This window comes from Salvelinus alpinus, chromosome 32 (assembly GCF_045679555.1).
Source record: "Salvelinus alpinus chromosome 32, SLU_Salpinus.1, whole genome shotgun sequence".
Taxonomy (NCBI): Eukaryota; Metazoa; Chordata; class Actinopteri; order Salmoniformes; family Salmonidae; genus Salvelinus; species Salvelinus alpinus.
The window spans coordinates 29,195,129-29,213,643 of record NC_092117.1 but is presented as its reverse complement, the minus strand read 5'-3'; the positions used below and the strand labels follow the sequence as shown (position 1 = coordinate 29,213,643).

General features: G+C 44.7%; 1 protein-coding gene across 1 annotated transcript in view; it reads left to right on the top strand.

The window, feature by feature from the left end:
• LOC139562474 (polyunsaturated fatty acid 5-lipoxygenase-like) overlaps nt 1-18,515 on the top strand; it is a gene marked incomplete at its 5' end in the record, with an annotated part of 32,864 nt that overhangs the window by 12,861 nt on the left and 1,488 nt on the right. Inside the window, 8 exon segments of the mRNA XM_071380194.1 lie at nt 5,806-5,912; nt 6,346-6,518; nt 6,723-6,869; nt 10,721-10,924; nt 11,066-11,152; nt 11,633-11,811; nt 12,930-13,051; nt 13,819-13,919. Of these exon segments, the coding sequence (XP_071236295.1) occupies nt 5,806-5,912; nt 6,346-6,518; nt 6,723-6,869; nt 10,721-10,924; nt 11,066-11,152; nt 11,633-11,811; nt 12,930-13,051; nt 13,819-13,919 (1,120 nt within the window).

Below are 18,515 nucleotides of genomic sequence, written 5' to 3'. Positions count from 1 at the left end.
GTTCAAATGGAGTAAGGAGGTAAGGCAATAAATAGACCATAGTAGCGGAGTAATTACAATTTAGCAAATTAACACTGGAGTGATAGATGAGCAGATGATGATGTGCAAGGAGAAATACTGATGTGCAAAAGAGCAGAAAAGTATATAAAAACAATATGGGGACTAGGCAGGTAGATTGGGTGGGCTATTTACAGATCCGCTATGTACAGCTGCAGCGATCGGTTAGCTGCTCAGATAGCTGATGTTTAAAGTTAGTGAGGGAAATATAAGTCTCCAGCTTCAGTGATTTTTGGAATTCGTTTCAGTCATTGGCAGCAGAGAACTGGAAGGAAAGGCGGCCAAAGAGGTGTTGGCTTTGGGGATGACCAGTGAAATATACCTGCTGGAGCACGTGCTACGGGTGGGTGTTGTTATCGTGACCAGTGAGCTGAGATAAGGCGGAGCTTTACCTAGCATAGACTTATAGATGACCTGGAGCCAGTGGGTCTGGCGACGAATATGTAGCGAGGGCCAGCTGACTAGAGCATACAGGTCGCGGTGGTGGGTGGTATAAGGTGGGTGGAACTTCCGGCGCCGGAAAGAGATGGCTGCCTCGCTTCGCGTTCCTTGGAAAATATGCAGTATTTTGTTTTTTTACGTGTTATTTCTTACATCGGTACCCCGGGTAATCTTAGGTTTCATTACATACAGTCGGGAGGAACTACTGAATATACGATTAACGTCAACTCATCATCGTTCCTACCAGGAATATGACTTTCCCGAAACGGATCCAGTGTCTTGCCTTCCACACAATACAATGGATCTGATCCCAGCCGGCGACCCTGTGCGACGCCGAAAAAGGGGAAAACGTGGCGGTCTCGTGGTCAGGCTTCGGAGACGGGCACATCGCGCTCCACTCCCTAGCATACTACTCGCCAATGTCCAGTCTCTTGACAATAAGGTTGATGAAATCCGAGCACGGGTAGCATTCCAGAGAGACATCAGGGATTGCAACGTGCTCTGCTTCACGGAAACATGGCTAACTCAAGGGACGCTAACGGAGTCGGTGCAGCCAGCTGGTTTCTCCATGCATCGCGCCGACAGAAACAAACATCTTTCCGGTAAGAAGAGGGGCGGGGGGGTATGCCTTATGATTAACGAGAAGTGGTGTGATCATCATAACAACACACAAGAACTCAAGTCGTTCTGTTCACCTGATCTAGAACTCCTCACAATCAAATGTCGACCGCATTATCTACCAAGGGAATTCTCGTCAATCATAATCACAGCCGTATACATTCCCCCCCAAGCAGACACATCGATGGCCCTGAACGAACTTTATCTGACTCTTTGTAAACTGGAAACCACACACCCTGAGGCTGCATTCATCGTAGCTGGGGATTTTAACAAGGCTAATCTAAAAACAAAACTCCCTAAATTCTATCAGCATATCGATTGTGCTACCAGGGCTGGAAAAACACTAGACCATTGTTACACTAATTTCCGCGACGCTTATAAGGCCCTCCCCCGCCCCCCTTTCGGAAAAGCTGACCACGACTCCATTTTGTTGATTCCAGCCTACAAACAAAAACTCAAACAACAAGCTCCCGCGCTCAGGTCTGTTCAACGCTGGTCCGACCAATCTGAATCCACGCTTCAAGACTGCTTCGATCACGCAGATTGGAATATGTTCCGCATCGCGTCCAACAACAATATTGACGAATATGCTGATTCGGTGAGCGAGTTCATTAGGAAGTGCATTGACGATGTCGTACCCACAGCAACGATAAAAACATTCCCAAACCAGAAACCGTGGATTGACGGCAGCATTCGCGTGAAACTGAAAGCGCGAACCACTGCTTTTAACCAGGGCAAGGTGACCGGAAGCATGACCGAATACAAACAGTGTAGCTATTCTCTCCGCAAGGCAATCAAACAGGCCAAGTCTCAGTACAGAGACAAAATCGAGTCGAAATTCAACAGCTCAGACACAAGAGGTATGTGGCAGGGTCTACAGTCAATCACGGATTACAAAAAGAAAACCAGCCCCGTCGAGGACCAGGATGTCTTGCTCCCAGACAGGCTAAACAACTTTTTTGCCCGCTTTGAGGACAATACAGTGCCACTGACACGGCCCCCTACCAAAACCTGCGGGCTCTCCTTCACTGCAGCCGAGGTGAGTAAAACATTTAAACGTGTTAACCCTCGCAAGGCTGCAGGCCCAGACGGCATTCCCAGCCGCGTCCTCAGAGCATGCGCAGACCAGCTGGCTGGTGTGTTTACGGACATATTCAATCAATCCTTATCCCAGTCTGCTGTTCCCACATGCTTCAAGAGGGCCACCATTGTTCCTGTTCCCAAGAAAGCTAAGGTAACTGAGCTAAACGACTACCGCCCCGTAGCACTCACTTCCGTCATCATGAAGTGCTTTGAGAGACTAGTCAAGGACCATATCACCTCCACCCTACCGGACACCCTAGACCCACTCCAATTTGCTTACCGACCCAATAGGTCCACAGACGACGCAATCGCAACCACACTGCACACTGCCCTAACCCATCTGGACAAGAGGAATACCCATGTGAGAATGCTGTTCATCGATTACAGCTCAGCATTTAACACCATAGTACCCTCCAAACTCGTCATCAAGCTCGAGACCCTGGGTCTCGACCCCGCCCTGTGCAACTGGGTCCTGGACTTCCTGACGGGCCGCCCCCAGGTGGTGAGGGTAGGTAACAACATCTCCACCCCGCTGATCCTCAACACTGGGGCCCCACAAGGGTGCGTTCTGAGCCCTCTCCTGTACTCCCTGTTCACCCACGACTGCGTGGCCATGCACGCCTCCAACTCAATCATCAAGTTTGCGGATGACACTACAGTGGTAGGCTTGATCACCAACAACGACGAGACGGCCTACAGGGAGGAGGTGAGGGCCCTCGGAGTGTGGTGTCAGGAAAATAACCTCATACTCAACGTCAACAAAACAAAGGAGATGATTGTGGACTTCAGGAAACAGCAGAGGGAGCACCCCCCTATCCACATCGACGGGTCAGTAGTGGAGAAGGTGGAAAGTTTTAAGTTCCTCGGTGTACACATCACGGACAAACTGAACTGGTCCACCCACACAGACAGCGTTGTGAAGAAGGCGCAGCAGCGCCTCTTCAACCTCAGGAGGCTGAAGAAATTCGGCTTGTCACCAAAAGCACTCACAAACTTCTACAGATGCACAATCGAGAGCATCCTGTCGGGCTGTATCACCGCCTGGTACGGCAACTGCTCCGCCCACAACCGTAAGGCTCTCCAGAGGGTAGTGAGGTCTGCAGAACGCATCACCAGGGGCAAACTACCTGCCCTCCAGGACACCTACACCACCCGATGTCACAGGAAGGCCATAAAGATCATCAAGGACAACAACCACCCAAGCCACTGCCTGTTCACCCCGCTATCATCCAGAAGGCGAGGTCAGTACAGGTGCATCAAAGCAGGGACCGAGAGACTGAAAAACAGCTTCTATCTCAAGGCCATCAGACTGTTAAACAGCCACCACTAACATTTAGCGGCCGCTGCCAACATACTGACTCAACTCCAGCCACTTTAAAAATGGGAATTGATGGAAATTATGTAAAAATGTACCACTAGCCACTTTAAGCAATGCCACTTAATACAATGTTTACATACCCTACATTACCCATCTCATATGTATATATACTGTACTCTATATCATCTACTGCATCTTGCCATCTTTATGCAATACATGTACCACTAGCCACTTTAAACTATGCCACTTTATGTTTACATACCCTACAGTACTCATCTCATATGTATATACCGTACTCTATACCATCTACTGCATCTGCCATGCCGTTCTGTACCACCACTCATCCATATATCTTTATGTACATATTCTTTATCCCTTACACTTGTGTGTGTGTGTAAGGTAGTAGTGTGGAATTGTTAGGTTAGATTACTGTTGGTTATTACTGCATTGTCGGAACTAGAAGCACAAGCATTTCGCTACACTCGCATTAACATCTGCTAACCATGTGTATGTGACTAATAAAATTTGATTTGATTTGATTTGATTTGATTTGATTTGATTTGAAGGGGCTTTGGTAACAAAACGGATGGCACTGTGATAGACTTCATCCAGTTTATTTTGTAAATGACATCGCTGAAGTTGAGGATCGGTAGGATAGTCAGTTTTACGAGGGTATGTTTGGCGGCGTGAGTGAAGGAGGCTTTGTTGCGAAATAGGAAGCAGATTTTAGATTTAATTTTGGATTGGAGATGTTTAATATGAGTCTGGAAGGAGAGTTTACAGTCTAGCCAGACACCTAAGTATTTGTAGTTGTCCACATATTAAAGTCAGAACCGTCCAGAGTAGTGATGCTAGTCGGGCGGGTGGGTGCGGGTAGCGAGCGGTTGAAAAGCATGCATTTGGTTTTACTAGCGTTTAAGAGCAGTTGGAGGTCACGGAAGGAGTGTTGTAAGGCATTGAAGCTCGTTTGGAGGTTAGTTAACACAGTGTCCAAAGAAGGGCCAGATGTATTCAGAATGGTGTCGTCTGCGTAGAGGTGGATCAGGGAATCACCCGCAGCAAGAGCGATATCGTTGATATATACAGAGAAAACAGTCGGCCCGAGAATTGAACCCTGTGGCACCCCCATAGAGACTGCCAGAGGTCCAGACAACAGGCCCTCTGATTTGACACACTGAACTCTATCAGAGAAGTAGTTGGTGAACCAGGCGAGGCAGTCATTTGAGAAACAAAGGCTGTTGTTTCTGCGGATAAGAATACGGTGATTGACAGGGGGGGGGGGGGGGGGGGGGTGCAACTCAATATTAGGAAGTTGTCCTTAATGTTTGGTCCACTCAAAGGCGTGATGAGGAACTAGGGGAAGTGGCTGGTGTATCGGGTGTACCCGCCCGCCCGTGTATTTATAGTCCTGAGAAGTGTTGGTGTCATCATGACTAACTGTGTTGCTGTGGCTTGTTTGAACAACGGAATTATTTGTGCAGCTGATTTATTTGTGCAGATGAATTATTTGTGCAGATGAATTATTTGTGCAGCTGAATTATTTGTGCAGCTGAATTATTTGTGCAGATGAATTATTTGTGCAGCTGAATTTGCTTATCTGCAGAGAGCACAGGGTACAAAGGACTACATGCAGTACGTTGTGCTATTAAGACATTGCACAATGCTTGATGTAGCTTTACCAGACTGGTGATGGGTAGGATTACATTCAAAGCATGATGACTGACCTACATTGATAGTACCAATGTATCAATGACTAGTAAACATTACTCACCAGGAGGTGAGTAGCAGCATTCTCGGTATCCCAAATGTTGTTGCCAAAGTACTGCACACATATGTGCGCGAATCATAACAAGGAAGGGAAGCAGTAACTTTATCCATACATTAATCCCTAACAACCAACGCTGCTAACGTTCTAATATAAGGTGGATAAGTGTGTAAAGAATGTGTACATACATCATCAACTCCTGAATTGTCTTGTTTGTTGATCACATTGAAATTGGAAGAAAATAACTCAACATAAATCTTAGCTTCGCTTGACCATCCTGATCTCCCGAGATGACATTTTGTTTCTCTACATGGTATCGCAGAGGTCAGTCAGGAGGGTGGATCAGGAATCATAAATCTCCTGCAGCTAGATGATGTTGTCCTTTCCTCCCCAGGATAGAGAACTTGTGTGTGAACCAGTTGTCCTTTCCTCCCCAGGATAGAGAACCTGTGTGTGAACCAGTTGTCCTTTCCTCCCCAGGATAGAGAACCTGTGTGTGAACCAGTTGTCCTTTCCTCCCCAGGATAGAGAACCTGTGTGTGAACCAGTTCATGCACATGTTCCAGTCCTCCTGGAATGACTTTGCTGACTTTGAGCGGATCTTCGTCAGGATCAAAAACACCATCTCAGGTGTGTGGTCTCTGTTTTCTCCATAGAATGTGGTCACTGTTTTCTCCATAGAAAAGTATCTTTCAGACAAAAGTTGTTTTTTTCATGTCGTAAGTCTCGTGGTTGTGGTTTGTCAGACGTTGTAAGACCTTATGTAAGACCGGCACTATACTAGCTGTTTCTGCAATCATACTTCTCCTCTCCTCTCCTCCTCCACTCTCCTTCTCTCTTCTCCTCTCCTCCTCTCCTCCTCTCCTCTTCTCCTCTTCTCCTCTCTTCCTCTCTTCTCCTCTCCTTTTCTCCTTTTCTCCTTTTCTCCCCTCCCCTCCCCTCCCCTCCCCTCCCCTCCTCTCCCCTCCTCTCCTCTCCTCTCCTCTCCTCTCCTCTCCTCTCCTCTCCTCTCCTCTCCTCTCCTCTCCTCTCCTCTCCTCTCCTCACCCTATTCCTATCCTAGAGTATGTGATGGAGCACTGGCAAGAGGACTTTATGTTTGGATACCAGTACCTGAACGGCTGTAACCCAGTGATGATTCAGAAGTGCACCAAGCTGCCAGAGAAGTTCCCCGTTACACACAACATGGTGGCAGACTGTCTGGAGAGAGAGATGACTCTGGAGGAGGAGATCAAGGTAGAGACTGAACCCATAGAGATCCTATTAAATTATTCTAATTCCTAATTCTTGACATGTCACATGTCACCTGCACGCAGTTGTGCAAGCATATACACATGCATGCACACATCACATCCACTCACTGTACCTGTGACAAAAGACATACACACAAAAAAGGATAATTCTAAGACATTCACCCCTTGTATTACGTGTTGTTTGCAGGCTGGTAACATCTACCTAGCAGACTATGAGTTGATGGAAGACATCAGTCCCAACAGTACAGACCCCTGTACTCTACAGTACCTGGCTGCTCCCATCTGTCTGCTGTACAACAACAGCCAGCGCAAGATCCTGCCTCTGGCCATACAGGTAGGCTACTCTGTGTGCTTAGAAAAATACTAGGGAGCCGTTGGCTAGTGTTAACCCTAGCCATTAGCCAAATAGCTCAGCTGAACAACTGTTTGTGTCATACTAGTGTAAAGTTTAAGTCCTTTTGTCAATTGTTATAAGGGTCGTTCCACAAAATTAGTGGCTTTTGCATCCCTTTGATATCTTAAGTAGAAACTGTGCACAAATATTGCATAAAAATGTATAAAAAAGTGAATAAAGGCTTGCTAAAGTGTCCCTCTGTCAACCCTTTATCACTTCTAGGAAGATTTTAACCAACTTAATCCCAAAAGTTATCAAAGTTTCACCATCATTGTAAAGCCCTAGTTATTTTGTTGCTTTGATAGTCATTTCTGAAGATTATTAGTTATTTAATGTGAATAGTGATTGGCTTGGGGGTAGAAGCTGTTTAGAAGCATCTTGGACCTAGACTTGGCGCTCCGGTGCCGCTTGCCGTGTGGTAGCAGAGAGAACAGTCTATGACTAGGGTGGCTGGAGTCTTTGACAATTTTTAGGGCCTCCCTCTGACACCGCCTGGTATAGAGGTCCTGGATGACAGGAAGCTTGGGCCCGGTGATGTACTGGGCCATACGCCCGGTGATGTACTGGGCCATACGCATACGCACTACCCTCTGTACCAGGCAGTGATGCAACCCGTCAGGATGCTCTCGATGGTGCAGCTGTAAAACCGTTTGAGGATCTGAGGACCCATGCCAAATCTTTTCAGTCTCTTGAGGGGGAATAGGTTTTGTCGTGCCCTCTTCACGACTGTCTTGGTGTGCTTGATCCATGTTAGTTTGCTGGTGATGTGGACGCCAAGGAACTTGAAGCTTTCAACCTGCTCCACTACAGCTTCGTCGATGAGAATGGGGGTGTGCTCGGTCCTCCTTTTCCTGTAGTCCACAATCATCTCCTTTGTCTTAACCAGGTTGAGGGAAAAGTTTTTGTCCTTGCACCACATGATCAGGTCTCATCGTTGTCGGTGATCAGGTCTACCACTGTTGTGTCATCTGGAAACTTAATGATGGTGTTGGAGTCGTGCCTGGCTGTGCAGTCATGAGTGAACAGGGAGTACAGGAGGTGACTGAGCACGCACCCCTGAGGGGACCCTGTGTTGAGGATCAGCGTGGCGGATGTGTTGTTACCTACCCTTACCACCTGGGGGCGGCCCGTTAAGAAGTCCAGGATCCAGTTGCAGAGGGAGGTGTTTAGTCTCAGGGTCCTTAGTTTGTTGATGAGCTTTGAGGGCACTATGATATTGAATGTTGAGCTGTAGTCAATGAATAGCATTCTCACATAGGTGTTCCTTTTGTCCAGGTGGGAAAGGGCAGTGTGGAGTGCAATAGAGATTTCCTCATCTGTGGATCTGTTTGGGCGGTATGCAAATTGGAGTGGATCTAGGGTTTCTGGGATAATGGTGTTGATATGAGCCATGACCAGCCTTTCAAAACACTTAATGGCTACAGACGTGAGTGCTACGGGTCGGTAGTCATTTAGGCAGGTTACCTAAGTGTTGTGTTCTTGGGCACAGGGTCTATTGTGGTCTGCTTAAAACATGTTGGTATTACAGACTCGGATAGGGAGAGGTTGAAAATGTCAGTGAAGAGACTTGCCAGTTGGTCAGCGCATGCCCGGAGCACACGTCCTGGTAATCCGTCTGGCCCTGCGACCTTGTGAATGTTGACCTGTTTAAAGGTCTACCCACATTGGCTGTGGAGAGCGTGATCACACAGTGGTCCGGAAAAGCTGGTGTTCTCATGGATGTTTCAGTGTTATTTGTCTCGAAGCGAGCATAGAAGTAGTTTAGCTCGTCTGGTACACTCGTATCACAGGGCAGCTCTCGGCTGTGCTTCCCTTTGTAGTCTGTAATGGTTTGCAAGCCTTGCCACGTCAAACGAGCATCGGAGCCGGTGTAGTACGATTCGATCTTAGTCCTGTATTGACGCTTTGCCTGTTTGATGGATCGTCGGAGGGCATAGCGGGATTTCTTATAAGCTTCTGGGTTAGAGTCTCGCTCCTTGAAAGCGGCAGCTCTAGCCTTTAGCTCAGTGCGGATGTTGCCTGTAATCCATGGCTTCTGGTTGGGGTATGTACATACGGTCACTGTGAGGACGACGTCATCGATGCACTTATTGATGAAGTCAATGACTGGTGTGGTGTACTCCTCAATGCCATAGGAAGAGTCCCGGAACATATTCCAGTCTGTGCTAGCAAAACAGTCCTGTAGCTTAGCATCTACTATGGTCTATTTATTGCCTTACCTCCTCACGCCATTTGCACACACTGTATGTAGACTTTTTCTTTTGTGTTATTGACTGTACGTTTGTTTATTCCATGTGTAACTCTGTGTTGTTGTTTGTGTCGCACTGCTTTGCTTTATCTTGGCCAGGTCACAGTTGTAAATGAGAACTTGTTCTCAACTGGCCTACCTGGTTAAATAAAGGTGAAAAAATATAACAAATCTGCTTCATCTGACCACTTTTTATTGACCGAGTCACTGGTGATTCCTGCTTATATTTTTGCTTGTAAGCAGGAATCAGGAGGATAGAATTATGGTCAGATTTGTCAAATGGAGGGCGAGGGAGAGCTTTGTATACATCCCTGTGTGTGGAGTAAAGGTGATCTAGAGTTTTGTATGTGTCTTTGTGTGTGGAGTAGAGGTGATCTAGAGTTTTGTATGTGTTTCTGTGTGTGGAGTAAAGGTGATCTAGAGTTTTGTATGAGTCTCTGTGTGTGGAGTAAAGGTGATCTAGAGTTTTGTATGTGTTTCTGTGTGTGGAGTAAAGGTGATCTAGAGTTTTGTATGTGTCTCTGTGTGTGGAGTAAAGGTGATCTAGAGTTTTATATGTGTCTCTGTGTGTGGAGTAAAGGTGATCTAGAGTTTTGTATGAGTCTCTGTGTGTGGAGTAAAGGTGTTCTAGAGTTTTGTATGAGTCTCTGTGTGTGGAGTAAAGGTGATCTAGAGTTTTGTATGAGTCTCTGTGTGTGGAGTAAAGGTGATCTAGAGTTTTGTATGAGTCTCTGTGTGTGGAGTAAAGGTGATCTAGAGTTTTATATGTGTTTCTGTGTGGAGTAAAGGTGATCTAGAGTTTTATATGTGTCTCTGTGTGTGGAGTAAAGGTGATCTAGAGTTTTGTATGAGTCTCTGTGTGTGGAGTAAAGGTGTTCTAGAGTTTTGTATGAGTCTCTGTGTGTGGAGTAAAGGTGATCTAGAGTTTTGTATGAGTCTCTGTGTGTGGAGTAAAGGTGATCTAGAGTTTTGTATGAGTCTCTGTGTGTGGAGTAAAGGTGATCTAGAGTTTTGTATGGGTCTCTGTGTGTGGAATAAAGGTGATCTAGAGTTTTGTATGTGTCTCTGTGTGTGGAGTAAAGGTGATCTAGAGTTTTATATGTGTCTCTGTGTGTGGAGTAAAGGTGATCTAGAGTTTTATATAAGAGCGTCTGCTAAATGACTTAAATGTAAATGTAAATGTATATGTGTCTCTGTGTGTGGAGTAAAGGTGATCTAGAGTTTTCTTTCCCTCTGGTTGCACATTTAACATGCTGATAATTTTTGTTTTTACCTCTTGAGATGGGAAAACGTGTTTTTTATCAAGTTGAACATGTGCTCTTTATGACAGAATGTTAAAATAAGTCAGAAGTTCGTTACACTTCTCGAAAGGCACCGAATTGATGGAACGACCCATACGCTTACATCACATGTTTCTTCACCATCTAGTAAAACATACTTCTCCTCTCCTCCTGCCATTTTCTTCCTCTCTCTCTTCCTCCCCTTCATCCTCCCCCTCCTCATTCTCCCTCTCTTCCTCCTCCTCCTCCTTTCTGTCTCCTAGCTGGGTCAGACTCCAGGCAAGGACAACCCTATCTTCCTGCCCAGTGATGGTCAGTATGACTGGATGCTAGCTAAGATCTGGGTCCGCTCCTCTGACTTCCACATCCACCAGACAGTCACACACCTTCTGAGGACTCACCTGGTCTCGGAGGTGTTTGGAGTGGCCATGTTCAGACAGCTTCCTGCTGTACACCCTGCATATAAGGTACACCAACTACACGTCAGTCTGTGCTTGAGTTTTGTTCCTGCTAATGTGACTGAATAGTTGATTCATTGATAGGTTAGTTATATATTTACTGATTGATTGATCGACTGGTTGACTGACTGATGGTCTGTCCTACTCTAGTTGCTCCTTCCTCACATTCGTTTCACCATTGCCATCAACACCAAGGCCAGAGAGCAACTCATCTGTGAGTTTGGCATCTTCGATAAGGTGAGAACGTGTGTGTGTTTGAGAGTGAGAGTGAGAGAGACAGAGACATAGACAGATTCAGTTAATGTGTCTGTCTCTCCTCATGCCAACAGTACAGTTAATGTGTCTGTCTCTCCCCAGATCAACAGTGCTGTTTATGTGTCTGTCTCTCCTCAGGCCAATGGTACAGTTAATGTGTCTGTCTCTCCCCAGGCCAACGGTACAGTTAATGTGTCTGTCTCTCCCCAGGCCAACGGTACAGTTAATGTGTCTGTCTCTCCCCAGACCAACGGTACAGTTAATGTGTCTGTCTCTCCCCAGACCAACGGTACAGTTAATGTGTCTGTCTCTCCTCAGGCCAACGGTACAGTTAATGTGTCTGTCTCTCCTCAGGCCAATGGTACAGTTAATGTGTCTGTCTCTCCTCAGGCCAATGGTACAGTTAATGTGTCTGTCTCTCCTCAGGCCAACGGTACAGTTAATGTGTCCGTCTCTCCTCAGGCCAACGGTACAGGAGGTGGAGGTCATGTTGAGATGATCCAGAAGGCCATGAGGTTACTGACCTTCAGATCTCTGTGTTTCCCTGATGCCATTAAGGCGCGCGGGGTGGACAGCCCTGAGGACCTACCCTACTACTACTACAGAGATGACGGGAACAGGGTCTGGGATGCCACCAAGAGGTCAGAGGTCATATGGGGTTGTATGTGGGGGGGGGGGGGGGGGGGGACCAGACCAATCACCAGGAAGAGATGCAAGGCGGTGGCTAACCCTCACCCTAGCTTCATGTCCACACACTGGCTCAACCCTCTTCCTAGCTTCATGTCCACACACTGGCTCAACCCTCACCCTAAACCTAGCTCATGTCCATACACTGGCTCAACCCTCACCCATCTTCATGTCCACATCATTGATCAACCCTCACCCTAAACCTAGCTTCATGTCCACATCATTGATCAACCCTCACCCTAAACCTAGCTTCATGTCCACATCATTGATCAACCCTCACCCTAAACCTGGCTTCATGTCCACATCATTGATCAACCCTCACCCTAAACATTTACATTTAAGTCATTTAGCAGATGCTCTTATCCAGAGCGACTTACAAAATTGGAAAGTTCATACATATTCATCCTGGTCCCCCGTGGGGAATGAACCCACAACCCTGGCGTTGCAAGCGCCATGCTCTACCAACTGAGCCACACGGGACCAAACCTAGCTTCATGTCCACATCATTGATCAGCCCTCACCCTAAACCTAGCTTCATGTCCACATCATTGATCAACCCTCACCCTAAACCTAGCTTCATGTCCACATCATTGATCAGCCCTCACCCTAAACCTAGCTTCATGTCCACATCATTGATCAACCCTCACCCTAAACCTAGCTTCATGTCCACATCATTGATCAACCCTCACCCTAAACCTAGCTTCATGTCCACATCATTGATCAACCCTCACCCTAAACCTAGCTTCATGTCCACATCATTGATCAACCCTCACCCTAAACCTAGCTTCATGTCCACATCATTGATCAGCCCTAACCCTAAACCTAGCTTCATGTCCACATCATTGATCAGCCCTCACCCTAAACCTAGCTTCATGTCCATATCATTGATCAACCCTCACCCTAAACCTAGCTTCATGTCCACATCATTGATCAGCCCTCACCCTAAACCTAGCTTCATGTCCACATCATTGATCAGCCCTAACCCTAAACCTAGCTTCATGTCCACATCATTGATCAGCCCTAACCCTAGCTATTATTCTAACCCTAAGCCTACATTTTCTTTTGACCCTAGTTTTGTGTGGGACGTGGTGTGTATCTACTACGACAGTGACAACACAGTACAGAAGGATGAGGAGATCCAGGCGTTCGTTAAAGATGTCTGCAGCTTTGGGATGCAGGACCTTGATTGCTGTGGTGGGTACAAACACATAATAACCAACAAACACTACAATGGCATAGCCTGCTTTAAAATATTTGAGTTATCTGCAATACAAATACATACTTCTTATTTCTCTGGATTGTGTTGAAAGACGTAGCTGACCACGCAGTAACATTATCGATATTTAGCTATGCAGACACCCTTGTATACAGACATGTACTTAACTTTTGAGTTGGCCAATAGCCTCCCTGTCAGGGACTGGTTAGTGGCTCACTGATGGAACAAGTGTCAAAATAAACATCCTGTGTTGCGCCCCAAAACTTGTTAAACATCCTGTGTTGCGCCTTTTTCTTAACTTGGCGTTAAACAAGGGCTGACCACTGCACTCTATGGCTCCCGAGTGGCGCAGCGGTCTAAGGCACTGTATCTCAGTGCTGGAGGCATCACTACAGACCCTGTTTCGAATCCAGGCTGTATCACAACCGGCCGTGATTGGGAGTCCCATAGGGCGGCGCACAATTGGCCCAGCGTCGTCTGGGTTTGTCCGTTGTAGGCTGTCATTGTAAATAAGAATTTGTTCTTAACTGACTTGCCTAGTTAAATAAAGTTTAAATTAAAAATAAATAAATAAAATGACAAGGACTCATTCAATATCACTATTTTCAATATTTTTTTTATATTTAACTCTGCATTGTTGCAAAAAGACCCGTAAGTAACTATTTCACTGTTGGTATTCACCTGTTGTTTATGAAGCATGTGACAAATAACATTAAATTGGATTATATGGAAACTTTTTCTGCAGAGTTTCCCAAATCCCTGAAGACACGTGAGGATCTCACAGAGTACCTGACTGTCATCATCTTCACTGCCTCTGCTCACCATGCTGCTGTCAACTTCGGACAGGTAACATTTAGGGCTAGATTCAATCAGATTGACATCTGCATAGCGTTGTTTTGGCGGTCTAACTGTAGGTCTGCTAAATTACTCAAATGTTGATGTAAAAAATGGTGTTGGAGGTGGAACAGCATTAGAGCTGTGAAATCTACAAGCGGCTCACTGCGTTACCTTATCAAGGACAGTGCCGTTGGATGCAGTGAAACCACACTTGACTATAATTCCATGCAGCTGCGTTAAAAGTGTATGCAACCACGTTACAAATTCAAACACTCAAATTAGATTGATAGGCATAAATCCCCCCATCCAAATTAACATGAAAACATGCATTAGCTTAATAATGATGTCTAACATTGATAGAGGTTACACTTTCTAGTGACGGTTTTTGAACTTCTAACGCAGTAGAGATCATAAGGAAGTGGTTTGTAACTTCTAATGCAGTAGGAATCATAAGGGAGTGGTTTGTAACTTCTAACGCAGTAGGGTTAATAAGGAAGTGGTCTGTAACTTCTAACCCAGTAGGAATCATAAAGGAGTGGTTTGTAACTTCTAATGCAGTAGGAATCATAAGGAAGTGGTTTGTAACTTCTAACGCAGTAGGGTTAATAAGGAAGTGGTTTGTAACTTCTAATGCAGTAGGGATCATAAGGAAGTGGTTTGTAACTTCTAATGCAGTAGGGATCATAAGGGAGTGGTTTGTAACTTCTAACGCTGTAGGAATCATAAGGGAGTGGTTTGTAACTTCAAAAGCAGTAGGGTTAATAAGGAAGTGGTTTGTAACTTCTAACGCAGTAGGGATCATTAGGGAGTGGTTTGTAACTTCTAACACAGTAGGGATCATTAGGGAGTGGTTTGTAACTTCTAACCCAGTAGGAATCATAAGGGAGTGGTTTGTAACTTCTAACGCAGTAGGGATCATTAGGAGGTGGTTTGTAACTTCTAACCCAGTAGGAATCATAAGGAAGTGGTTTGTAACTTCTAACCCAGTAGGAATCATAAGGGAGTGGTTGGTAACTTCTAACCCAGTAGGAATCATAAGGAAGTGGTTTGTAACTTCTAACCCAGTAGGAATCATAAGGGAGTGGTTTGTAACTTCTAACGCAGTAGGGTTAATAAGGAAGTGGTTTGTAACTTCTAACCCAGTAGGAATCATAAGGGAGTGGTTTGTAACTTCTAACGCAGTAGGGATCATTAGGGAGTGGTTTGTAACTTCTAACACAGTAGTGTTAATAAGGAAGTGGTTTGTAACTTCTAATGCAGTAGGAATCATAAGGGAGTGGTTTGTAACTTCTAATGCAGTAGGGATCATAAGGAAGTTGTTTGTAACTTCTAATGCAGTAGGTCATAAGGGAGTGGTTTGTAACTTCTAATGCAGTAGGTATCATAAGGGAGTGGTTTGTAACTTCTAACGCAGTAGGAATCATAAGGGAGTGGTTTGTAACTTCTAACGCAGTAGGGTTAATAAGGAAGTGGTTTGTAACTTCTAACGCAGTAGGGATCATTAGGGAGTGGTTTGTAACTTCTAACACAGTAGGGATAATAAGGAAGTGGTTTGTAACTTCTAACACAGTAGTGTTAATAAGGAAGTGGTTTGTAACTTCTAACGCAGTAGGGATCATTAGGGAGTGGTTTGTAACTTCTAACACAGTAGGGATAATAAGGAAGTGGTTTGTAACTTCTAACCCAGTAGGAATCATAAGGGAGTGGTTTGTAACTTCTAATGCAGTAGGGATCATAAGGGAGTGGTTTGTAACTTCTAACCCAGTAGGAATCATAAGGAAGTGGTTTGTAACTTCTAACGCAGTAGCGTTAATAAGGAAGTGGTTTGTAACTTCTAACGCAGTAGGGTTAATGAGGGAGTGGTTTGTAACTTCTAACGCAGTAGGAATCATAAGGAAGTGGTTTGTAACGTCTAACGCAGTAGGGATCGTAAGGAAGTGGTTTGTAACTTCTAACGCAGTAGGGTTGATAAGGAAGTGGTTTGTAACTTCTAACCCAGTAGGAATCATAAGGAAGTGGTTTGTAACTTCTAATGCAGTAGGGCTCATAAGGGAGTGGTTTGTAACTTCTAATGCAGTAGGAATCATAAGGAAGTGGTTTGTAACTTCAACGCAGTAGGGTAAATAAGGAAGTGGTTTGTAACTTCTAATGCAGTAGGAATCATAAGGGAGTGGTTTGTAACTTCAACCCAGTAGGGCTCATAAGGAAGTGGTTTGTAACTTCTAATGCAGTAGGAATCATAAGGAAGTGGTTTGTAACTTCTAATGCAGTAGGAATCATAAGGAAGTGGTTTGTAACTTCAACCCAGTAGGGCTCATAAGGAAGTGGTTTGTAACTTCTAATGCAGTAGGGCTCATAAGGAAGTGGTTTGTAACTTGTAACACAGTAGGGTTAACAAGGAAGTGGTTTGTAACTTCTAACGCAGTAGGGATCATAAGGAAGTGGTTTGTAACTTCTAACCCAGTAGGAATCATAAGGGAGTGGTTTGTAACTTCTAACGCAGTAGGGTTAATAAGGAAGTGGTTTGTAACTTCTAACGCAGTAGGGATAATAAGGGAGTGGTTTGTAACTTCTAACGCAGTAGGGTTAATAAGGAAGTGGTTTGTAACTTCTAACGCAGTAGGGTTAATAAGGAAGTGGTTTGTAACTTCTAACGCAGTAGGGATCATAAGGGAGTGGTTTGTAACTTCTAACGCAGTAGGGATCGTAAGGAAGTGGTTTGTAACTTCTAACGCAGTAGGGATCATAAGGAAGTGGTTTGTAACTTCTAACGCAGTAGGAATCATAAGGGAGTGGTTTGTAACTTCTAATGCAGTAGGGATCATAAGGAAGTGGTTTGTAACTTCTAACGCAGTAGGAATCATAAGGAAGTGGTTTGTAACTTCTAACCCAGTAGGAATCATAAGGGAGTGGTTGGTAACTTCTAACCCAGTAGGAATCATAAGGAAGTGGTTTGTAACTTCTAACCCAGTAGGAATCATAAGGAAGTGGTTTGTAACTTCTAATGCAGTAGGGTTAATAAGGAAGTGGTTTGTAACTTCTAACCCAGTAGGAATCATAAGGGAGTGGTTTGTAACTTCTAACGCAGTAGGGATCATTAGGGAGTGGTTTGTAACTTCTAACACAGTAGTGTTAATAAGGAAGTGGTTTGTAACTTCTAATGCAGTAGGAATCATAAGGGAGTGGTTTGTAACTTCTAATGCAGTAGGGATCATAAGGAAGTTGTTTGTAACTTCTAATGCAGTAGGTCATAAGGGAGTGGTTTGTAACTTCTAATGCAGTAGGTATCATAAGGAAGTTGTTTGTAACTTCTAATGCAGTAGGAATCATAAGGGAGTGGTTTGTAACTTCTAACGCAGTAGGAATCATAAGGGAGTGGTTTGTAACTTCTAACGCAGTAGGGTTAATAAGGAAGTGGTTTGTAACTTCTAACGCAGTAGGGATCATTAGGGAGTGGTTTGTAACTTCTAACACAGTAGGGATAATAAGGAAGTGGTTTGTAACTTCTAACACAGTAGGGTTAATAAGGAAGTGGTTTGTAACTTCTAACGCAGTAGGGATCATTAGGGAGTGGTTTGTAACTTCTAACACAGTAGGGATAATAAGGAAGTGGTTTGTAACTTCTAACCCAGTAGGAATCATAAGGGAGTGGTTTGTAACTTCTAATGCAGTAGGGATCATAAGGGAGTGGTTTGTAACTTCTAACCCAGTAGGAATCATAAGGAAGTGGTTTGTAACTTCTAACGCAGTAGCGTTAATAAGGAAGTGGTTTGTAACTTCTAACGCAGTAGGGTTAATGAGGGAGTGGTTTGTAACTTCTAACGCAGTAGGAATCATAAGGAAGTGGTTTGTAACGTCTAACGCAGTAGGGATCATAAGGGAGTGGTTTGTAACTTCTAACGCAGTAGGGTTGATAAGGAAGTGGTTTGTAACTTCTAACCCAGTAGGAATCATAAGGAAGTGGTTTGTAACTTCTAATGCAGTAGGGCTCATAAGGGAGTGGTTTGTAACTTCAACGCAGTAGGGATCATAAGGAAGTGGTTTGTAACTTCTAATGCAGTAGGAATCATAAGGGAGTGGTTTGTAACTTCAACCCAGTAGGGCTCATAAGGAAGTGGTTTGTAACTTCTAATGCAGTAGGAATCATAAGGAAGTGGTTTGTAACTTCTAATGCAGTAGGAATCATAAGGAAGTGGTTTGTAACTTCAACCCAGTAGGGCTCATAAGGAAGTGGTTTGTAACTTCTAATGCAGTAGGGCTCATAAGGAAGTGGTTTGTAACTTGTAACACAGTAGGGTTAACAAGGAAGTGGTTTGTAACTTCTAACGCAGTAGGGATCATAAGGAAGTGGTTTGTAACTTCTAACCCAGTAGGAATCATAAGGGAGTGGTTTGTAACTTCTAACGCAGTAGGGTTAATAAGGAAGTGGTTTGTAACTTCTAACGCAGTAGGGATAATAAGGGAGTGGTTTGTAACTTCTAACGCAGTAGGGTAATAAGGAAGTGGTTTGTAACTTCTAACGCAGTAGGGTTAATAAGGAAGTGGTTTGTAACTTCTAACGCAGTAGGGATCATAAGGGAGTGGTTTGTAACTTCTAACGCAGTA